Here is a 23,640-nt window from a genome sequence, read left to right on the forward strand (position 1 = left end):
CTGTGTGAGGCTGACAGCACGTTATCAGGTCAGCTTGCAGCTCGTACACTCGCGAGCTCTTGTTATTTTAAGCGTGTCACCACAGCTGCGTTTAAAATAATCTTCCCCAGCCAAACTCACATGATGGAGGGATGATGTGCACGCCCGGGCTCTTGTGCTCTAGTCCTTTCCTGCTCGAAACGGGTCTGCGAGGAGGTGCCACGCTGCCCTTGGAAGTGCCCGCCATGGGGAGGCTCGGGCTGGAAGAAGGGACTTCCACCGACGCTGAGTGGGGTGCCCACGGGCTGGGGCGCGTGGTGGCCCTTGCGCCCCTGTGATGTGACATTCGTAAAGGCTGTGGCAGCGCTCCAGCTGACGTCCCGAAGCTTGCGAGCAGGCTGTGCAATAATAAAAGGTGCTAGAGAAATAATCGTAAGCCAGTGCAGCTGCACAGTCACTCCAACAGCGACAACTTTGGCCTCTATATTGTGTGTCACTAAGTCCAAGCCAAAATCCATTAATTACTAGTAATGATGTTTGGGTTTGACTTCCAGCCCAGCCAGTTTGCCCTGAGCTTTTCCCAGCTCATGTTTCTACAATAAAATTTCCAAGTGTAGTTTTATTGCTCTTGTGAGCAGCAGAACGGACTCCCGCTCCTTTGCCGTAGGGCTGGGTTGGCAGAGCTAGGGTTTGCACAAATCTGTGACCTTCCTCCACCCCAAAACTCTGACCGAGTTAAACGTAAAGGGGAAACTTTCCTGACTGGGGATTTACCTTGGGGCAGGTGACATGGTTCACGTCCAGAGCCACAGGGACATGGCAGCTGCTGTCCTGTTGTGCCCACAGCCTGGCATGTGAAGGTGCCTCCATGTCTGCTGGTTCTCCTGGATGTTCAGCTGCTGCTTGGCTCAGCTGCCCTTGCAGTGAGGACAGGAGCTGGTTTGCAGGCAGACATCAGAGGTGTCTGTACTGCACACAGGAGGTAGGTCAGGAGTGTGGACAGGGGGAAGGACAGGACTGGCAGCACCCTGACCTGTCCCATGCGGGGGCATGTTCTTCCTTTCATCCTACCGTTGTCTCTGAGCTCCTCTATCTCCACAGGGAAACAACGGTGGTTACTAGCTGTTGGTCAACACAGTCCTTGCCTGGAAGCTGTACAAAGGCCCTGCTTCTTCCTCCTGCCCCTGCTGCTTCCAGTGCACCCCTGCCCCGTGCTGTCCTGGCTGCTTCTGCACCTCTGCATCAAAACCACTACGGAGAGGGACGAGCTCAGCACATTCTCCCTCTGCTGCTGTGGGGCTGGGGACCATCCCTGGCTGAGCAGGCAGTGGGGTTAAGGCTGTGCCATGGCCAGACCTCCACATGGCAGCTGTGGCTACCAGCAGTTCCCCTGTGCTGGTCACATCTGTGCCGCTGTTGCGACTTACTCCAGAGCGGGGTCACACAGGGCTTCTGCTGGAATACTCACACCTGTGTCTAAGCTGGCTGTAGGATTCATGTCCCTTGTTACAGCTTCATTTTATTTTTATAGCAGGATGAGCCACTGATAGCTGTAAAGCCGGGTGGAGATGAGGCACAGGTGGCTTTCACTGCAGGCTGGTTTTGCAAGGTCATTCACAGCCGGGTGAGAGCACAGGCGATAGCCAAGCTGGCAGCATGCATGGTGACACCTCAGTGACAGTACCCTTCAGGCAAGAACGTCAGGGAAACTCTAATTCACCTCATTGTGAATTTTTATTTTTTATTTTTCACATCTACGCCCGCTGGTGCGCTGGGGTCACTTTGCGGTTCGAGCACGCTTGCGACCTGGGTGCATCTGGGGGAACGGCGTGCGGAAGCCCAGCTTCTCTCACTTGTTTACTGGGGGGAAACTCGAGCCAGGCGGGTGGCGGCATCTGAGCCACAACCTCCTCGCTCTGTGATAATCGCCGTGAATGTCACAACACGGCGGGGTGGCTCCTGGGCGCGGATCGGGTGGCCAGCGGATGGTGCGGTGCAGCTCAGCTGTGTACAGCGCATCGGACTCCCTTCCCCAGGGCTCACAGAGGGACAAAGCCACCCAGTCCTCATCTGGAGTGCTCAGCGTTTCATTAGTGTACGAGCACTAATGAGCGGTGCAGTCACGGGTGTGGAGCGGACCTGAGCCCTTCCATACTTCCTTGCGGAGCTTGGCAGGGCAGCAGCTCTCTTGAGGACACATATAGCTCTTAAGGGAACCTGCATGAGATGTTCCCAACTCATACAGCCTCCGGTTGGGATGCTGCTGACCTGATGTGTGCTGGAGACTGGGGCCTGAATCACAGGTTGAGAAGGTCTGGTGGGTGTAGGTCTGTCTGACCCAGCGCTGTGCTGGGTGGGAGCTGCTGTCGTGGTGCAACCCTGGGGTCTCCTAGCTACACTGGAACTGCTGCACCCAAGGCTCGATTTCCCAGTGAGAAAGAAGTGTTGTATGAGTATTGCAAGAAAGCTAAGAGGGTGATGGTTGATGCTGTGCTTACTCTCCCTTTTGTACTTTTTGGGTTTTTTTAAACATACAAGCTTGTGAGAGCTGGAAGGAGGAAAGGCAAGCCAGCCGGCCTGCTTGGGATACAAATTCCTATCGTGGCTGTATCCAGGGGCCCTCCAGCTATGTGTTAAAGCAAGACAAATAGCTGGCGCATGGTTTGTTTTCTCTTTCCCTTCTCCCCAGGCAAAGGGATCTTACGGGCATGATGCAATAGTTCCTTTTAGGAGGTTTGAGGATTATGTTTGCAGCTCTGTGGTTTGCCAGTTGCCCTTGCAAAAGACTTTTCTGTAGTACTGCAATGGGGAGGAATGTGTGTGTTAGAACAGCCCTGCATTTGCTCCTTGCTGCCTTGTCAGGCCTGAGGTCTTTAGGATGCCCTCAGCCCTCGCTGAACTTTTCCATGGGGTGACGAAAGTGAGAAACGTGTTCCTTTTAAAAGCAAGATCTGAGGTTCTCACCTAGTTGTGTGGCCTTCGAAGCTGATGCTTTAAGGAGTGCGGAGAAGAAAAAGACGATGATGTTTTGGGGCTTGTGGTGGAGTCGAGAGAGCTGATGGTGGAGCCGACAGTGCGGTTTGGAGACGCAGACCTGTGGGAGTGGGCTTTGGCTGCTGTGCTGGGTCCAGGGCAGGTGGCCTCTCCTTGCAGTTAGGGCTGCTGTGCTAGGTCTGCTGCCCCGTGGCCCTGCCTGGCAGTTAGACACCCCTGCACGTTTGCAGGGTACAAGCTTTCCTGCAGATGGCACTTTTCCTAGGACCATCTCTAAGTCTTCCTTTGCATTCTCTGGTTTCATGTGAGATGCCAGCTCTTCCTTTGACTTGCTCCCAGGAGCTCAGCAGATGGAGACATGGTTTTTCATCCTGCAGGGAAAGCATCTTGCCCTGCTTCTCTCCTGGGGCACTGGGCTGGGTGCTCTGCCCTGCTGGGATAATAACACCTTTCATGCTGTTGTCTTGTTTCAGGCCAGCAAAGATGCTGCTGTAGATGACCGGCTTGCTTGTGCCTTGTGCTATGGCTCTTCATGGCCTCTGCAGGACCAGAACGTGTTAATACTCTTGGGGAGCTCAGCAGATGGAGACATGGTTTTTCATCCTGCAGGGAAAGCATCTTGCCCTGCTTCTCTCCTGGGGCACTGGGCTGGGTGCTCTGCCCTGCTGGGATAATAACACCTTTCATGCTGTTGTCTTGTTTCAGGCCAGCAAAGATGCTGCTGTAGATGACCGGCTTGCTTGTGCCTTGTGCTATGGCTCTTCATGGCCTCTGCAGGACCAGAACGTGTTAATTTGGGCCCCAAACAGAAGAGCGTCAGGCTGAAGTCAGGCACCCTTCTGGCAGGGAGAGCTCAACCGCGCCGGGCCTGGCACCTTGCTCAGCAGCAGGCGAAACCCATCTGGAATTTAGAGAAGAAGTATGTGAATGCTTTCCAGGATCATAACCTATTGCCCTCAGGGATCCCTCTGCACCAATCCTGCTTCTTGTGCCCACCGTCCCTATGCCACGTACACCCTGGTGAAGACGCCCTCCCAAGCCTGCCCTTGGCTCAGCCCTGCCTGGACCTGGATGGGAACGCTCTGCTCTATGGACACTCCTGCCTCAGACCCAAGCCCTACAGATTTCCTTTCCGAAGCCCTCTGGACACTGGCTCTGCCACGGGAAAGGTGATGTCTTCCTTACTGATGGAGCCCTGCCTGCTGCCTGCGCTGGTGGAGGAGCACTCTGGGACCGGGGTTAAAGGCTCTGCCCTCAGCTCAGGTCGGCAGCCTTCCAGCTCCTATAAGCCAGTGCTCAATAATAACTCCTTCCTACGGCCAAGCAACGCTAAAGTGCCTTTGCTGCAGTCACCAGAGATCAAGAAGGTGAAAAACAGCCACAGCCTCCCTGCTGCCTCGTGTCCCTGCCCTGGGGACGACGGAGACGGCTTCCCTGGCAGCCTGGTCAAGGGAGCAGTGAAAAGCAGCGACCTTGTGTTGGAGCAAACCACTCTCCCCTCCCTGACCCTTGTCCCCAGCGGTGCCATCCTCCGGAAGGATTGGTGCTCATGGGAGGACGCTGAGAGTAGAGCATGCAGCTTAAAAGAAAAGGATCTGGAGGTGAGCCTCACGGAGGCTGTGCAGCAGCTCACCGGGCTGACTGCCACATGCAACAGCTTTGGATGCGAAGTGGAAAGCTCTGGCCTTACAAATGTGGGCAGCCCGTCCAGCGGGAACAGCAGGTGGGGGCAGCACATCGTAGCGCAGCTCAGCCCAAAAGAAACCATGGCTCCTCTGAACTCGGGGCTGGGTGGCCATCGCCTTAACGGGAACTCCAGCCTTATAGGCACCAGCGGTGCCGTGGTCTGCACTAAGCGGATCAGTGTCCATCTCCTGGCCTCGCGCGCTGGCTCTCCCGACCGCAGCGCTGACTGCCGGCGTGTGAGCATGCTGAGCTCCTGCGGCGGGGACCGGGTGCACAGAGCAGAGCCTCCGCACCTCGCTGCCATCTCTGAAGTGGCAACTCAGATGTCCACCATCCAACTGGAGAACGAAGAGAAAAGGGGCCAAACTGTGCTCCCGGGAAAGCTCGAGTAAGTAGAGCCACGAGGAGGAGGGAGGACACGGTAGGATGGACTTAGGTGGTTGTGTCTTTGTGTGTTGGAAGAGCATTGTGGGCACTATGGGGGTGGCCGTAAGGGTAACCATGGGCTGTGTTCCTGGGTGAAACCCATCTTGCAGCATCCTGGTGCAGGGGGAGCCTTCCTGCCACCTGCAGCTTGATGCAGGCACTCAGAGTGGCTCCAAGCCCTTCCACTTTCTCCTTCACCAACAGCGTGGAATTGTGTGGCATTTCTAGTTCATTCCACACACAGTCATGAGGCCCTGCCTGCTGGGGCAGGGTCTGCACATATGTTGGGGGAAGCCTGCTGTTGAACCAGGTCCAGCAGAGCTTCCCTGGGCAGAGATGAGAGTTCCTAAAGGAACGCAGAGGTGATGCAGGACAGGAGGGCACAAGGACATGGAGCTCCTGCTCTTCTGCTGGGCAAGAGTGTCCTCGTGCCTCTTTCTTTCTGGCTGCTCTGGGAATGCTCCTTCTCAGGGTGCCCTCGGGCCTCTCTATCTTGCTAGCTTGGGATGAATGCTTGTACAACAGCATTGGGCAGGGCAGTGCTGTCTCGTGCTGCTTCATGGGCTTCTGGATCTTTTCCCCCCTGGAAAGCACATGCCACTCCTTCTGATGTGATGTCTTTTGTCTCAGTGTTATTGCTGATCAGTCGCTGCTGGAGCCAAGTCATCCCCAGGATGAAGTAGAGGAGGAACTTCCTGATGGCCTGGATGAGAGCTGCAGTCAGGAGGAGGACGAGGACAGTGAGTGGTGGTTCCCTGGGGAGAGCTGTGCTCTGTGCCTTGTGGTGGGGAGTGTGAGGGCTGTCTGGGAGCGTGCACAGCTTCCCTCCTGTCTTACATTCGTGCATCATTTCAGGATGACCCAGAGATTGTACTGAACCCAAAAGCAACGTAGCAGCAAAGAACACCTGTGTAGGTTCTGGGGGAGCAGGCTAGGGTTCATCACCATCCTGCTCCAGAACTTACCTGTCTCCTCTCTGTGCAGGGCTGTCAGTTCCACCCCCTACCCTGATTTTTATGCCAGCAATTAGTGAGCAGAACTCAGAATCCAAGGATTCGGGGAAGCTAGAGCCTTTGTTTTCTCCCTTCCCTTAAGTCTGTGTGCATTCCCACCCCACAGAGACAAAACTTGAGTCTGTTCCCTCCTGCAGGTGACTCGGATGCTTCCTCTGTTGCTGGCGTGTCATCGAGTGGCTCTGTGGCTCTTGCATCCAGGTTAGTAGCTGTAAATAGTGCATTGGACTTGGCACCTTTATCCAAACCTGTCCATCTTTGCCTTCTGTGGTGACAAAGGAGAGCTGGAGCATGTGGGGAAACGGAGTGAAGGTAGCAACAAGATTCCCAACCAAAATGAGCATCTGTGCTACCCTGCCGACCAAAGCTACCTCTCTCACTGCAGACAGCAGGCTGCAAAATGCTGAGGGTGCAAAGCAGGGGTATAAATGTCACTGCCACTGCCAGTTGCTGCATTAGGTTTACTGGATTAAACTGTGTTCTTGCAGTGCTGATGCCTTGCAGATGAAGCAGGGCAGAAACGTCCTGAGCCAGAGATTGCAAACGCTCCTTGGGGGTCTTGTGTCTCAGACTTGCATCCTAGGAACAAGTTCTGAAGCCTGGGTTTTTCTTAGATTTTGGAAGGTGTTTTTTTCTGGGAAGGACCGGTCAGCCTGTGGTCATCTGAGCCCTTCCTGTGTGACTCCTGGCAGACCTTTGTGGGACCTGTTCTTGCCCATCCAGCATCGGGAGCTGGTTCTTGCAGCTATGCTGCCCCTTACACCAGGGCTGCTTCTGGCTTTGCTGTCTGCCCGACAACTTGCTGCTTTCCATCATGCCATTACTCACCTGGAAGATGAGGAAGGCTTCCTGTGAGCACGTGTTGGACCTCAGGGTGCTGGAGGGCTCTGAGTGTGCACATGTGGCTGTGAGAGTCCTGCAGAGGTGACATAAATTGGACCAACAGCTGTTTCTGGCAGGATGTGGCTAATTGACCTCTTGTCTGTGCAGGCTGTGTGCTGGGCTGGCCTCGAAGCCTTTCCAGCTATCTTCTGCCTTCAGCTGGCAAAACTAATTTTGTGCCTGGGAATGTTAATCAATATAATTTAATGCCAATTAAAAAACTTTTAATTACCAGTTCTGGTATTAAAAAAAATATATATATGTACAAGGACTTAGGGAAAACACCTCTTCTTCCCCTGTCCTGATCTCCCAGCTCTCTCACTGCAGGCTACACTCAGTCCCTTCAGCAAGGCAAGAGGTGGCCTGGGAGATTGGGGTCAATGTGTTGTGGTTCCTTTTCTTTTGCTGCTCTGTTCCTTTGTGGATTGTTCTAGTGCGGCTTCTTCCACTGGCTGCAGTGGCATATACTTGAATATATGTTCATTATAAACTCTACTTTTAGTGTCATCACAACCTTAATAGATATTTTATAAATTCTGCCCTTCCTCCCAGGTGTTAGGGATTGCTGTGCTAAGGAGCTGTACATACAGTCGGTAAAACTCCAGCCCTCTTCCCCACAACACACCAAACCCAAGAAGGTTACAACAGCTGAATCATATATGCATTACAACCTCCACCCCTTGTTCCTGTGGAGTAGGTTGTAGGGTTTGTCATGTAACAAACTCTACCCCTTGTCCTGGCAAAACACAAAACCCTCGGAGGTTACAACACTTGATATGTGTGTTCATTGCAAGCTCACCCTCTCGGCGCTGCGGGCTGGGTTACTGACCTCAGCGCCCATTGCTCACACCACACTGCAATGATGCAAATTCCTAATACCAGGATCGAGGCTCCTCCCGGCTTCTCCCTTCCTCCCTGTGCTGCTTTTCACCTTTAGCCAACTGCCTACTCCTTCATCTCTCCTAGGAACTGCATCGAGTGCCTGGCCCAGCCCGCTGAGGCTCAGGAGAAAGTGCTCAAACCAGCTCTTGTCTGCAGTTTATTCCCTAACGTGCCTCCAACTATCTACTTCAGTACTCGGGATGAGACAGGTGAGCTGGGGCCTGTGGCTGGGCAAGATGAGAGTGGCCAGCCCTGTTATTAGTGAGCAGTGGTGCCAGCACAGAGCTGGGACCTGGCTGGCAGCAGCTCTTCTTCACCCCTTCCCATCATGAGACCCAGCACTGCTGTGAGATCCAAAGGGCTGGAGTAAAATGGTGGCTGCTCCCAGAGCCTGGAGACTGAGTCAGGCTGCCACCAAATGTTCCAGCATCCTGGATCTCCCCGAGCCGTGGGGTCTTCTGCTCCATGCTTGTTCTGCAAATGGGGCTACACACCCTCCTCTGAAGGCCTGGTGCCTGTGCAGCAAAACAAGAATTTCCCTGGATGAAGTTTAGGAAATCAGGCTATTGTGTTTTTTTTTTTTATTCTTATCTTTTTGCCGCCTTAGTGGAAAAGCTGCCTTGGGAACAGCGGAAGCTGCTGCGATGGAAAATGTGCACAGTCACACCGAACATAGTGAAGCAAACCGTTGGCAGGTCCCACTTTAGAGTCAGCAAAAGTAAGTTGTGGGAGGCTGGCAGCATCCGACACGTCATGTCCTCCCTCGCCTCCAGCCCGTGGGTGTGAGAAGGCAGACTGCCTGCGAAGAGCAGAGCAGGAGCGGCACAAGCTCGGCTCTGCAGAATGCTGGGTTCCCATTTCTGCCTCTCTGACCCGCAATATCCGAGCTCTGTGGGTCCTGGCAGGGCCTGACCTCCCTCTTGGCTTGTCCCTGACGTGAACCGCAAGGGCTTAATCCTAGATTGTGAGGAGCCAAGGCAGCTTGTGGGGCAGCAGAGCTGTGCTCCAGCTTGTTTGAGCTGTGCCTCTAGATGGTGCTGCCACTCTAAGGAGGCTGGTACTCTGATGACAGCCCCAGCACTGCTGTCCCTTGTCCCCATGGACTGAGGGAGAAGCCATCCTCCTCTGACTGTAGCCAGTGAGGTCTCAGGGTCGGGATCTTGTCACTGCAGAGATGTGTAGGAGAGGGCTGCAGAGGCACTGAGCATTTGCAGCTGGGATCCATACCCTGGTGTGTGATCTCCCACTAGTACCTGCGAGGCTCCTGCATGTGTCAAGAGACCTCTGCACAGATTGTTTTGGGACTATAAGGGGACAAGCAGGGCACAGCAAGACCTAGGAAGTCATGAAATCCTACATGTCTGCACTGCAGTGCTGGTTAACCAACTGCTTCATTCAACTGCTGTAAAGCAGGGAAGTCAGGGTGTTGGGGGATTAGAGCCATTCCATTGACCCTGTGCCTGCCCAAATCCTTGTAACAATGTTTGCAAGGATATGACCCACCTGGTTAACTGGGTCACACTCACAGCCATTGGTTTGTTGCTTTGCAGTGGCCAGTATGAATGTATTGTGCTATTGCTGTGCAGCATCCCTGGCAACTTCTGCTAGTCCCAGGAGATGGGGTGCTGGTGGGTTGAGAGGGTGTTGTGGGTGGCAGAGTACTCGGTCATGGACTTTTCTGTTTTTCCTGCAGAAAGCAATGACTGGCTGGGCTGCTGGGGCCACCACATGAAATCTCCAGGCTTCAGAGCCATCAGGGAGCACCAGAAGGTAGGGGATGTTTTGGGCTGACCTCCTTCCCTTGCGTGGAGAGTGTGTTGTGAGCAGTTTGGGTGCCCCTCTCTTCAAGGCCAGAGGTTTGCTGTGCAGGCTGTCCCTGCAGTGTCCCTGTCAGAGCTGGGGCAGCTGGCATTTCTGTGCTGGGAGAGGCAGGCACAGCTGGATGAGCACCCCCTCTGTGAGGGTGGCTCTTGTACAGACTGAGGCTGTAGCCAAGCCATGTCCACTTGTGAGCTCATCTAAATTCAGTCATTGTTGCTTACAGTCCTTCCTCTGGGAGAACTGAGTGGTAGGGCCAGTGCCCTCCCTGCCAGGGCAGCCAGAGGGGATGTCCCTAGTTCAGGTCATAAAAGAGTCAGGAGTGACTCATGGCTTGGAGAACGTGTAAGGGACCAGAGGTTTGATATCTGCCACACGTGCGTGTGTGTTTTGGAGAGCTGTGGTGTTCCAAATTGTTCAGTGTTGAGGCAGCATCCAGGGTTGGAAGCGAGCAACCTCCAGCCCTGTTCCTGTCCTACTGCAGAGTCTTTCTGTCCCCAGAGCTTGTGTTGCATGAGCAGGGCTCTGGTGTACAGTTTAGAAGCAAGTAGGAAGCCACTGGGGTGGCGGATACTGCCAGAGGAGGCTCAAAGACTGGGTGTTAGTGCCCTGCAGCTGCTCAGTCATCCAAAGGGATGAGGTGGCAGCTGCTGGCTTCGGGTCACTGCGCAGGTGTTTGTCCTTGTAAAGCTTCAGGAGCAGGTGAGTCCTGTCTTGGTGGAATCCTGGGAAGGGAGCAAGGAGTGTTACCCTGCACTGTGTTCAGAAAGGATGTCTCCTCTGGCCAGCAAGGGGTGGGCAGGGAGCTGGGGAAGCAGGGAGATTTCACAGGATCTGGGTTCCTTTCCAGCTAAACCACTTCCCCGGTTCATTTCAAATTGGGAGAAAGGACCGTCTGTGGCGCAACTTGTTGAAGATGCAGGCTCGCTGTGGGAAGAAGGAGTTTAACTTCTTCCCGCAGTCCTTCATCCTGCCCCAGGACATCAAATTACTCAGGAAAGCATGGGAGGAAGGAGCCAGCCGCCAGAAATGGATTGTGAAACCAGTAAGCACAAAGCAGAGCTCAATTCTTTGTCCCGTTGTAGTTGCAGGGAGAAAATCTGATCCCTTTGTGTTTTGCAGCCAGCATCAGCAAGAGGCATCGGTATCCAGGTAATCCACAAATGGAGTCAGCTCCCCAAAAGGAGACCACTGCTGGTACAGAGGTGAGTCGGGGAAAGCAAGGTCAACAGCTGGCCTGGGACCTTCTAGTGTACAGTCTCTCTGGCCAGGTCTTGGCTGTTGCCACTATGTGGCAGAGCAGAAGCACCCGATTTGCATCCGGAAACTTCTCGACTGCCTGGGTGTAATGCTGCTGCTGGAAGTCTGGCTCTGTCAGCTGCAGCTGGGCTTACTGGACTGCTGCTGTCTCTGTGTAGATTTTTTGAGGTCTCAGGTACAAAGTGGCCCATGGGCTTTGTGGAGCTTCTGTCTGCAACGTGATCCAGCTTCAGCTCTGCTCCCACTGCTTTCTACTTTGTGGTTTGGCATCTTTGGAGGCAAACGAACCTTATCCAGTGCCCATAAGCACAGTGGGAAGAGAAGTCCCAGGGGAAGAGGTGGCAATTGCCAAAGATTTGTTCTTGTCCAAGTTAGGATGGAGCAGCAAGAGCCTGTGTCTGTGTGGATGTTGGTCAAAGGGTTTTCTTGAAATCACAGAATTTTCAGAATCTCTTTCCCCTTCTGTAGAAAAATGAAATTGATCATCTTCTGTGAAGGTTCTTGTGAGGGCAGGAAAACTGTCCAGTGTTTGGCAGACAGAGAGCTGCTGTGTTAGCTTGTCTGTTCTCTCTATCCACGTCCCATGCAAAGTGATAAGTTTCCCTATGCAAAATCATGAACTTCTGGGGTGAATAATCAATTATTTGGATGAAAATTTCCAGCTGTTTCTGCTTAACTGAACCAAACTATTTGTGGCCTGCTGCACGTCTTAGATATATTCCTGATATATTGTGGTCAGTCTTGCGGGTGGGAAAAGGAACTGAGCAGAAGGGAGTACTGCTCGTGTGCTACAGGCTCTCCACATGCATGGGAGGGCTTTTTTTTCCTCTCATTTTGACTGTGATGCACTTAGAAACACTGCGCAAAAGGGCTACTGAGTTGGTCCCTGGTTTTGCCAAGCTTTCTGAGGTGGGGGTTCCTGCACACGGAAATCATAACCCTCCTCTGGTGCCTGCTTCCCTCTGCAGATACCTGCACAAACCCTACCTCATTGGCGGGAAGAAGTTCGACCTGAGGATCTACGTTTACGTCACTTGCTACGATCCCCTCAGGGTCTACCTGTTCAAGGACGGATTGGTTCGCTTTGCCAGCTGCAAGTAGGTCGTGTGGGACAGCGGTGCTGGGGGGCTGCCTCCACGCCGAGGCAGGTCTGGCTGAGGTACCCTGCTCAGCTGGGGCAGGAGGGACTAATTTTGTATACGGTGGTGCTTAAAGCTGTAGCTTGCTTGCTTAAGAAGCAGTCTGGAAACACACGAGGTCACTGCAGGTGACAGTGTTGAAAGGGAATGTGAGAGGATGCTTCGTTCATCCTTCTTTCCCAAGGCAAGATCAGCTCAGTGTAAAGGAGTTCTTGAAATACGCTGTCTGTGCTTCGTACTGCAGAAGAGCTGCTGTACCAGAAACAGATTTTTCTATCAGTTTTGACTATATTGCCATAGGCTGCTCCAGTTCCGTCAGTGCTTTTGCTTACTGATGCTGTGGTCTTTTCTTAAGGACCTGCTGCAAGGGGGTGGGATTGCATCCCACTGCTCCAAGGCAGCCTGCTCCGTGCTTTGTCCCATCAACTCTGAGCCCGTGGGGACAGAGAGCTCCAGGCAGCCTGGGAAGGGGAGGCATCAGGGCTGGTGGGTGGCCAAGAGTGGTCTGAGATGAGAACAGTTTCTGTCTGCTCCACGGACCTGAGAGCAACCAGTTCAAGCTCAGACTGCTTGTGCTTCTGTCACCTCTTCCAGGTATTCCTCTTCAATGAAGAGCCTCAGCAACAAGTTTGTGCACTTGACCAACTACAGTGTGAACAAGAAGAACACGGAGTACAAGTCCAACTCGGATGAGACTGCTTGTCAGGGACACAAATGGTAGGTGTGCTGCTTTTAGGGCACAGAGCAGCTCTTTCAGACTGTGAAGTCAGCCTTTTTCGGTATTCCTACTCAAAACCTGAAGGTGCTTCCTGTGTCGTCTGCTTCCGCTTGGGGAGGCTGGAGGAGCAGGGTAATTTTGGCATGGGTTGGTGGCGATGGAATCTGGACAGTCTCCTGGCTTGTGACTCATCCTGTCCACTGCTGCTTGGGCTGTGGTTGCCATTCATCCTGCCCGTGTCCATGCCGTTCCCTGCCTCCAACACTGCTCTCGTCTGTGCTCATTCATCCCCTTGTCCTGTTGCGGGGGCGACGGGCTCTGGTTAAAGCAGAATCTGATTTTTTTTCCTGTTAGAACTTGAATGGGCAATTGTGATGCTTAAATTGGCTAGGCAGGAGCTCCTGGACATCTCAGTCTTGACTTCCGTGTGGAGGCAGTTTTGCTGGAGCAAAACTGATAATTTATGTGCTTCTCGGTGTGAATAGGAGCAACGGTGCCATTTCTAGGAATTTGAGAGGAGGGCTGCAGTCTTGCAGGACTTCCTGTTCCCTGCTGTCCCATGGGTGGACTGATCCAAGGCCCCAGGCACTTGGTCTCTGATTCCACAGCGGTGTTTGAACTCTTTTAAAAATAGTGCAGGATAGAGTTCTCAATTCGTGGGCCTGGACAGGGATACTTGACTTCAAAGGGAGCTGCAGAAGGTGGTTTGCTGTGGTGGGATTGCTTTCTCAGACCTGGACCTGCTGCGCAGTTGTCTGTTCCTCCCTTGGAATGTTGAGAAGGGTCTGCTGTTCCCCAACAGTTGCAATCCCATGGAGGTGGGATTGTGTGGGTTTTCGGTACAGCTGTGCGAGTCAAAGCTGGCTGCTCCCACGTTGAAGATGAGAGTGGCTGTAATCCACTCCATCTTGTATGCAGGAAGCATGACCTTTGGATTCCTGGCCATTAGCCACATGGTCTCACTTGAGCATCCTTGGCTCAGTGTCAGGGTAGCTTGCAGCGCTCGGTGTGCTGTGGGAAACTCCTATAAAAGCAGAGACCTATAGAACTCCTATAAAGGCTCCCCCCTACCATCTTGTTCTCCACGTTTTTAAAAAATGTTTCTCCACCCCCAAAGCCTCAGTGAAATGGCTCTAGCTAAAAGATTTATGGGGGTCTTGCTGGATTCCTGCTGAGCTGCTTTGCAGTGCTGCGGGGGAAGGCCTGCAGGAAGGGAAGGTTTGCTGAGGACATGGAGGGGGAGGGAAAAGAAGATCTGGGCCTAATATACCTTGCTTGTGCTAATTTGGGACCTATTACTCCAGTGCTGGGACAAGGCCATGACAGATTTATGTTTCTAGTAGCTTGGGCCTACAAGACCAGGGGCCAGGCTGGGGAGGGCAGCGACCGGGAGCTGAGGGGTTGGAGGATGGCAGAAGGATGGCCCTGCCAGGGGAAGAGCTTTGTCAAGGCTCCCTTCTGCTGCTTTCACGCCCCTAGCAGGGCTCGGCAGCCAGGGGCTACAGAGCTACCTCCTTTCCTTTCTCTCTCCCAGGGCACTCAAAGCTCTCTGGAGTTACCTGACCCAGAAGGGAGTTGATAGCGAGGCCATCTGGGAGAAGATTAAGGACATCGTTATCAAAACCATCATTGCGTGAGTCCTGGCACCCCTTGCTCTGTGCCTGGCTGTGGGGTGCACCCTGGCCCCTCTGGCTCTCCAGTCCCCCTCTCAGCCCAGTCCTTTTACTCTTGATCTAAATGCTACCACTGCTGTTGGCTTCAGTATTTCTCTTTGGTTCCTTCCCTTCATCCTGTTACTTATGCTCATGCTGCAGTAGCTGCAATGGGTAAATAGATCTTACATTGCCTGGGTCTGCCTGCAGTGCATGGGGGGGGAGGCCAGGAGGATTCAGTGTACCCAGGACTCTGCCCAGCTTGCCACCTCGCCTCTGCTTGGCCAGGGTGCCTGAGAAGAAAGGTCCCCTGGTGCAGAATGGATTTTGTGTTCAGAGGTGGATCCTGCCCGATAGAGGAGGGATGCTCAGAATGCAAAGCCGGATCCATACGCAGTGCAGCAGCAGCAGCTCACAGGCCCGTGTTGCTCTCAGCCCACCTGCTCCCACAGCACGTGGCTACATATGCTCTCAGAACAGGCAGCGTGTGCTGTGAACAGTCAGAGCTCTGCTGTCTGACTGTTGGAAGCAAGCAAGTTTTTCCCTTGGCTTGCAGATCTGAGCCCTACGTGAACAGCCTGGTGAAGATGTATGTGCGGCGGCCGTACTGTTGCCACGAGCTGTTTGGGTTTGATATCATGCTGGATGAAAACCTCAAGCCCTGGATCTTAGAGGTCAACATTTCCCCAAGGTAAAGCAGATTCTGAGCCACAGCACAAAGTGAATTTAGCTCATGATGTCCCCTGCACCCTGTGCTGAAAGACTGTGGGCTTTGAAGCCTCCCTCTCCAGATTGTGGGAATCAAAGTCCTCCCTGTCTGTGGAAGCAACATACATCCGCAGCTCAGAAACCTTTGCTGGGCATGCTCCAGCTAGAGCCAGGGAAGAGTGTGTTAAAAAAGGAAGGCCAAGGAGGAGCGTGTTGTGTAGGGAACGGGTGATGGCAGAGATTTCTTCTTTGTGTGGGCAGAAGTCATCAGCGGCTCTGCTGCCTCGTGCACTATTCCCTGCTTGCTGACAGCACCCAGCCGTGGGGTGTTGGCTGTGCAGGCAGGGCCAGGAGCTGTGGTGTGCCTGAGCATGGCCTCTCCTGCCTGCCAGAGTGGGTGGGCATGAGTTGGACACAGAGCTGTGGTCCCACAGGGGAGGGATTTGTAGGTTTCCAGCAGATCTGGGAATAGATGGAGAAATGAACCAGAGAATTTCTGGTGGGAAGCCCCCATTCAAAGAATTGTTGTGAGGATTTTTCTCTTAATGTCTGATGGCTGTGTGTGATGAGGTGAGGGACAGGCTGGGTTTTGTATCCCGGTCACTGTTAACCCAGGAAGTGATGCTGGGACCACGAGGCTTGGCACCTCTGTTCTAGCACTCAGACTGCTTCCTCCCTGCAGCCTCCACTCCAACTCCCCGCTGGACGTGAGCATTAAGGGCCAGATGATCCGGGATCTCCTCAACCTCGCCGGCTTCGTTCTGCCCAGCACGGACAGCGTGGCCTCAAGGCCACAGACAAGAAGTAGCTCTACCTGCAGGTCAGACCCCTTCTCTGTCAGAGCAGCAGGGCAAGGCGGGCTTTTTCCTTGGGGAATTTCATCTGAAACAGCAAATGCTGTTTTCTGTGCTGTTGAGAGCCTGTGCTTCCTGGTCCTTCAGCTGCAGGTCTGAGAGACTTGCATTATTGCCTGGGTATCTGGTTCCTGTAATCTCTTCAAGGCAGAAGGATTTATATCCTCTCTGCAGGTCCATAGTTGGAAGTGAGGCCAGTGTAATTTGTGCTTGCTCTGCAGTTAGTCGAGTCGTGCTCTCTGTTCCTTCCTCCTGCCAGAACTAACGTGATGCTGAGCTGCACTGCCTCTTCATTTGCTTGGAGGGCTGTCTGTCTGGCTCTGTTGGGGCTGGATCTGCTTACTCTCTACCCCAGGACTGACATGCTGCTGCCTTGAGCAAGAGGATCACCTGTTATTTTGCAAAGGCTGGAGAGATCTGTTTCTTAGGCAGGACCGCAGGTGTCAGAGGCTGTAGACATGTGGGTGGGAGTGTGTACAGTCTTACCTTGCAGCTAACATGACTGCTTCTTGCATAAGGCTAATTCCGGGCATGTGTCCACCCAGGCCCCTGCTCTTTCACCACAACTTGGGCTTATACAGGTTTCAAACCTAACGGTGAGGGAGAAACCAGTCCTGTTACCTGCAGCAGAGCGGCTGTGTCACTGAAGGAGCAGCTTGCTGGGATAAGCACCAGCACGCAGTGATGTGTGGGCACACCAAGAGATGGGACTCTTGCCCTCCACCTGCCCTGCGCCTTCAGTGAAGGCAGAAGCTTGGAGCACAGGCCCATTCCAGCCAGGGAGCTCTCGCCAGCTCGTCTGCGGTGATTTGATCACACATTCATTTGCGGCTTGCAGCACTCGTTTGCAGCTTGCGACGGAGGTGCTGAAGGGCAGGTGTCCTCAGAGGGACCTGCAGGGGATTAAGCAGATCCTTAACATTGTTCAGATGATGTGTTACCAGAGTTCCTGCATCCAGGGTCAAGCTTGCTTCACCATATCTCCTACCCTGGGAAGGATATGAAGGTTTTTTTTGCATATGAGCATAGTTCCAGTAGATCTGTGTGTTCCCCAACCACCACGCAGCACAGCCTTGAGGCTCTTCTCTCCCTATTTTGATCCACACACAAATAATTTTTACAGCAGCAGAACCGATCAGCTGTGTTGATATAAGCGTTCAAAGGTGTTGTGCAAGTATATCCCAGGTTCTGGCATCCCCAAATGGTTCAGTTGGGTGCTTAGAATAGTTTAGATTGTTGCTGGTCAGATCGTACAAAAGGCCAGGATTTCCCGTGGCATGTGGAGCTGGAGCTGAATTTGAGTCTTGAGAGATCTTGGCTGTTGCAGGAGGAAGTTTTTTTATAAGAGTTCTCTACTTCCTTGCACAGTACCAGTACCGAGTACTCATACCCCTAGCCCTGTGGTTACAGTTAAGAAGCTGTGTTCCAAGTGGGATATAAACATGAGATTCCACCAGGCTTCAAGTGCTGTGAATCAGTTCACGGTGTGTCTTTGGCCCTCTTGCATCCTGTGTGGCTGTGAGGCGATGACTCACCTTTTGGATGAAAGAATGCTGAAATGCCTTAGCAAGGAGCTGGCAGGGCCCTCCCTGTTCCCCTGCCCACATCCTTCCTGGGTCCTGTGTTGATGCACAGGGCTGTGGATGCATCACTGGCCTCAAAACTAGTGAAATCCTTGGAGAAAGTGTTCTGTCCTCTACGGCATCTTCCTGAGGGTGTCACTGCTCACACAGAAGTTGCTGGGAGCAGCTCTAACATGACAGGAGACTTTATCTTCTCTGCTTAAATGCTCTACTGTCTCTTCTTGTGTCCTCAGTCTGGGCAGTACTTTGAAGGAGAAGCCCAAGCCAGCAACTGAGCATTTCATAGCGGAGAAGATGAAGAAGGCCTATTACTTGACACAGAAGATACCTGACCAGGTATGACACAATCTCCTCTGATACTTGCGCCATCCTGCCAAGCTGCTGTCCCAACCAGTCCCACATGTCCGTCCCTTGTCCCTCTCTAGATTGTGCTTCTCTGTGGGGACAGCAAGATGATGGGGTGTGCTTGGCCTTCAGTGGGTTACAGGACAGATGGTTATAAATGAATTTGGTTTGCTTAAGCCACTCCTGCGCCGGCTCGCCTTCACATTTAAATAGACACGTGCTGAGGGGTGTGTTACCCACCAGTCCCCAAACAGGGTCTAAGCACTGCCTATTCCTCCTTGCATCTTTGTGCAGCTCTCATAGCCCTTGCCTGCTGTCCCTCTGCAGGTTAGCAGGGACACTTGCATTGTGTGCCACCTGGTAGCGCCTGTATGAGAGGTTGGGCTGCAGAACTGGGGATCTCCTCAGCTCTGTGCAGCACAGATGTCACTACTGAATCTAGATTTCTTCATTTTCCACCTGGTTTCTGTCCCAGAGATCTCAGAGATACGGAGACCTCTGCCTGAGAGAATTTGAGGCGTGGGGAGGTGGGAAGAGGGACTGACAAAATATAGTTCACTTCTCCCTGACCCTGGGTTGCTCTTGTCTGCAGGACTTTTATTCCTCTGTCTTGGACATCCTGACCCCAGATGATGTCCGCATCCTGGTGGAGACAGAGGATGAATATTCCCGGCGGGGGCAGTTCGAGCGGGTGTTCCCCACCCACATCTCCATGCGGTACCTGCGTTTCTTTGAGCAGCCTCGTTACTTCAACATCCTGGTGACCCAGTGGGAGCTCAAGTACTACTTGAATAAACACAAAGGTAACTGCTACCCGAGAGCCTGGCACAGCCACCTGAGTCAGGCAGGCTGCCTGCTGGCGGTCGTGGGAGACTTCTGAGCTACGAATGTTGAGGGGGAGCTGCCTGCCTGCACACTAGCCATAGGAAACGTGTTACCTTCCCAGACTGCTTCAAATATTCACAAAGAGCTTATTCTGAGTTGAGCGGAGGTGCTGACTGCTCTGGTAAATGCAGCACCAGCACATCTAGGTGCCCTGGGATTGAAGCGGGCTGGGATTCTGCCTTCAGCCTGTAGGTGTGGCCTCTTATTGCATTCCTCTGCCTTGTTTTGAGGGAGAAACAGCTGGAGTCACTGGGCCTTGCTCCTTGTAGGTGATCTGTGAAGTGAAAGCAAAGTTGGGCCTATTCCCTGGTTTCCTGCTGCTTTCTAATTGATTAAAAGCTGTCAGTTTGCACAGAGAGCAATTTTTCCTAAGCAGTAGAAATCTAGCTATCATTTCCACCTTTCCAGGACACAACTCTGCAATTTAATAAAAAACATCCTTTAATGAGGCATAGCTGAGCTGGACTGATTCCTTCTCATCCAAGACTGTCTCTGTCAGGGCAGCAGTAGAGCTATTTAGGGAAGAGAACCAGTGAAATCTGATGTGAAGAATTGGAGAGCATAAAAAGAAAGAGGCTGTGGCTCAGGGCTCTCCATCCAGCATCTGATCTTGCTGGAGAGGCTTCTGCGGGAGCCGGCGCTCTGCTGAGGCGACCGTATGTGTGCTCCTAGCCTGGCTGTCATGCAGAGAAAAAAAAAAATGCTTTTGTCACTTTTCACTGGTGCTAAAGCAAATATCAAAGGGGTTGATAACAGTCTTTCACAGAGAGACAGTAACCTCATAGCCCTCTCCAGCTGCGCTGTCAGCATGTGTCATCCTTTGCCTCGCTAATACCTTTGCTGGATGCTCTCCTGTCAGCTGGAAGAAAGGTCCTGTCATTGTCCACGCTGAAGGGCTGCCCTGAGCTTTGCTGCTCAGACTGGGGTCCCCGTTCAGCGCTCCCGCTCCCCTGAAGCACCCGGCCAGCAGATTTGCTCTCTTTGCAAGGCTCAAAGCCCGGGCTGGTGCACAGAGCATGGGCAGGGCTGCCGTGCTGCCCTGCTCCCCTTAGCCCCCAACACGTGGGGTTTTTTTCCAAAGTCCTGGGGCTTGCTTCAAAGGTCACGGAAGAGCAGAGTTTGCACAGCAAGGATTCCTCCTATAGCCAGGGCTGGTATCGTATAGCAAACCACAGTAACCCCAGCTGGACAGCATCAAGTTCCTGGCCATTGCGTTGCTGGTTCTTAAGTCTCAAGGCACCTTAGCTTGTGCTATGGCTCTAAGGCTCTTAAAAAAAGAAAACAAGAAGGGAGGAGTCCTGGATTTCTCAATATTTTGGGGTTAGCAGAGAGGAGGGAGCTCGGCTGTAGAGCAGGCCTTGGAGGATGTGGAGCCTGCTCATTGCAGTTGGACACATGGCTCTGCTTCAAGGTGACCTCTCTGTTCTGGTGCAGCACATCTTGTGTGCTGCTGGAGGAATGGTCCCTTTCAGTCACACCGCTGGTGAGCTTGGTCCATGCCAGCCTCATCCTCTGTCAGGGATGGAGACCAGGTCTCAGCTCATGTGGAGCTCCAGATGGATCCGTGCAGGAGAAGGTGATGCACTGGGCTGCTGCAGCTGATGAGTGTGGTGCGAGGAGGAGGTTGCCTGAGCTGCCCTCCTCTGGGAAAGGGGCCGGTGCCAGCAAAGCTGCTCTACATCTGCACTGTAAGAACTTTCACCGGTGCAACCCAAATCAGGTGCTGCTGTTGACAGGCACCGGGCTCAGGGGGACAAGCCAGTCTGGTCTAATTTGGCAAATCCTGTGTTGCCCCAGTTTCCCTGCTTAGCTGAGCCTGCTGCACAGCGCGTTTGGCTTCCCGAGAGGAAGGCAGGCTCTGTGGCAGCCCACGTGCTGGAGCTCGCTGGTGTTTACTTGTACAAAGGGTGAACGCCCTTGGTTTACCCCGTGTTTGCTGAGGCTCAGGCACGTGTTCAAGTAGTTATTGCGTAGCGTGTACTGCACGGCCATCTCACTCCGTGCAGCATGTTTGCATGCCCCAAGCTGGGATGGCTTAACTCTCTGCAAACTTGGCCGTTCATTCTCACTTCTTGTCTTTTCTGTCACTTCCTAGGTCTGGAGCTGCTGAAGAACTGGTGTGTCAAAGGGTACCACACTGGGGCAGGGACGGATTTGGCCCAGGCGGTGCGTATGGCTGTGGGTAAGCTAGGGGTGAGGTGGCTCTTTGCCTGGGCAGAGTTGGGCTGGTTGTTCTGCTCCCTACGACTCCTGCCCTACCTGTTTGCCCTCTTCTTCCCGCTCTGCCGAGGCCTGCGGGAGTCTGCAGAAAAACCCACGCTTCTCTTATCTCCCACCAACATGAAGTCCACCCAGTATATCAGATCTGCAAGTACTTTGCATCTGAATATCCCTGGGTGCAGTGGGCACAGCCCTACATATTTTGCACCTGGCCTTCCCTTTATTCCCACCCCCAGTGAGGGAGCCATCTCCGTCTGTCGCTCCTGTGCCTTACAGCAGGCTGCTCCAGTGAAAGAAGCCCACTCTTTTGACCTCGAGATGCTCTGCTCCCATTTACAGCAGAGGGATTCATTAAGCAGAGAGCAAAGACTGCTCTGTTTGCTATTCTGGGAACAGTCTGGTGGCAGTGATGATGCACAGCAGCGTGAGGCGGTTGAAGCTGAAGTGCAGTAGGGCAGCCTACAGCAGAGCCCAGCAGGCTTGAGGGGGTTTTTGCCACGACTTAAATAGCCATTTGGTTGTCTTTCTTTCCTCCTGCAGTGGTCGTTGCCAAAGTCTTTCTTCCTCCAGAAGAGCAGTGTTCAATCAAATGGCTTCAGTAAACTGGAACTGGGCAGACTGGGGTGAGTTTGCACTGGCCGTGACGTGCATGATGTTCACAGGGTTGGTGTCCTGAGAGAGAACTGGCAGCAGGGAAAGCAGCTTTGTTTGAGGGGAGAGGAACAGGTTGCCTTGCAGGCTCTGAAGCCAGCCTCCGCTCTCTGGAGAGCCAACTGGTGGGGCTGGCATGATGTCTACGCAACTGGGCATGTCTCCTTGGCACTGCATGCCCAGCTCAGATGGGAGTGAGGCCCAGAACAGCCGGACTGGGTGACGTGTGGCATTGTCATGGTCAGGACAAGCTGACAGGATGTTCCCCACAGGGACCAGCACCACTTCTGTGGGCTCTGATGTCGCCACCACCAGCTGCTGCGTGGTGCTGAGGGAGGAGTGAGACCTCTGGGGTGGCTGCCCTCTGCCAGCATTCCTGAGCAAAGTTGGGTGCAAAATAGCTACTGCTGGCCCTGACAGCCTTCTGCAGAGAGGTGGAGGACTGGGGTTCACCTGGGTGAGCTGAAGTGGAGGGCAGGCTCATCCCTGGTCTCTGGTGTTAAGGGAAAGAGCATCCCCACTCCTGTGCCCAGGCCAGGATGGAGTTAGGTTTATGTACAGCCAGGGAGATCGAGCTGTGACCCTAAAGTGCTGTCACTGTCTTGGGTGCCTGTTGGGGTGACTGATGCTGCCCAGGGTAGGGGGTGGAGTAGGTGAGCCTGGCAGCCCCATCTCTGAGCCTGTGTATGATGATACCACAGGTGATGATCTTACGGGTCTTTTCCAATCTAAGTGATTCTATGAACATTGCACTGCGGCCCTTTTGATCCTTTCTCGCTGTCCCTAAGCAGCATGGGGTCTCCTTTCTCCTGCAGCACACTCCTCCCTTCAGCCGATGAGGACCTCACGAGATGCCTGGAGTCCAGCTCTGCTCAGAGCTTACCTCTCAACAAGTGCACTGGTGGAGCCGACCAGAAACCTGCTGGCTGCCTCTCGGACACTGCCCTGGTGATGTGACTGGGCAGCCACCGTCCCTCCCTGGGGACACCTCGACCTACCTCAAAGGAAGAGACAGGAGCTGGCTCCAGAGAGCGAGGACTGTGGGAGCCCCCTGTGCTGCACACTTGCTCGTGGGGCTGTTTTTGGAGAGGGATGTTTTCTTGGGCAAAGGGGAGAGCTGTGTGACTTCCATTTTTAACAGAAATAGCAAAGCCTGGGGAAGCGGGGTTTGTCTGGGCTTTGTCCTGGGCTGTTCTTAAATCCTGATGTGGTGGTGGTGTGGTTTCTTTCCTGCGTGGGAGCTGGCTGGGCTAGGAGTCAGCCTGGCCTTCCTGCCCACGACCAGCACAGGCTGAGCCCTTGCCCTCCCGTGTCTCTGTGCTCTTGTCCTGAGCTGCTGGGAGCCAAGTCTGCTCCTGCCCTGCTGCGGCCTGGCCCTGGAGAAGAGTCCCCAGCCACCACCCTACTTCTCCGGAAGGAGCAGGGCTTGGGACTTTCAACTGACCTGTTCCATCCTTTCTGAACGCCTCTGCCAACATCCTACCCTCTCTCCCGGCCTCAGGGCCTTGGGGGGCAACGCCAGGCTTGCACATGGCTGCTGGAGAGAGACCACGGCTGGCAGCAAGGCTCTGGTTTGTCATGGGACAGGAGGGCTGCCAGGGAAGGAGCATCCTCTTGAGGCTGTCGGCTCTCCCGGGTGACCTGCAACATGCGTGTGGGGACTGCAAGCTGGTGCTCTTCTCTTGGGCTCTGCTTTCTGTTTTCCCTTTGTTTCTCAAGGATTTCTATTAACATTTAACACTCAGCTGCTCTCCTGGCCTCCATCTGCCTCTGTTTCTCTGACCCGTTTGGGTCTGTGGAGCAGCTTGGCTCTCCCCATGCTTTGCTGTGGGCTCTGGTACAGGAGGGGCTTGTGCCACCACCCTGCCGTTCCCCTGTCCTCCCCGGAGCTGGGGTTGTTCCTGCTGCCCCGTGGCAGGTAAGCGTGCACCCCTGCATGGGGGAG

General features: G+C 53.6%; 1 protein-coding gene across 2 annotated transcripts; it reads left to right on the plus strand.

Moving 5' to 3' along the window:
- The first annotated feature begins 3,683 nt into the window (after positions 1-3,683).
- TTLL4 (tubulin tyrosine ligase like 4) lies at positions 3,684-23,445 on the plus strand. 2 transcript variants are annotated; one of them, XM_014954761.1, is made up of 18 exons: positions 3,684-5,047; positions 5,716-5,825; positions 6,236-6,299; positions 7,947-8,071; positions 8,470-8,580; positions 9,556-9,632; positions 10,531-10,725; positions 10,803-10,885; positions 11,909-12,037; positions 12,674-12,796; positions 14,332-14,430; positions 15,006-15,140; positions 15,840-15,977; positions 17,828-17,930; positions 18,532-18,742; positions 20,920-20,990; positions 21,585-21,667; positions 22,511-23,445. In XM_014954761.1, the coding sequence occupies exons 1-18, from the start codon at positions 3,738-3,740 to the stop codon at positions 22,650-22,652; spliced, it is 3,309 nt and encodes a 1,102-aa protein (XP_014810247.1). In that variant the 5' UTR covers positions 3,684-3,737; the 3' UTR covers positions 22,653-23,445. The 2 variants fall into 2 exon arrangements, with proteins under 2 accessions (XP_014810247.1, XP_014810248.1); XM_014954762.1 differs by having other exon boundaries at positions 20,920-21,006; positions 22,511-22,648.
- Positions 23,446-23,640: the final 195 nt, after the last annotated feature.

Source organism: Calidris pugnax, unplaced genomic scaffold, assembly GCF_001431845.1.
Source record: "Calidris pugnax isolate Ruff unplaced genomic scaffold, ASM143184v1 scaffold103, whole genome shotgun sequence".
Lineage (NCBI taxonomy): Eukaryota > Metazoa > Chordata > Aves > Charadriiformes > Scolopacidae > Calidris > Calidris pugnax.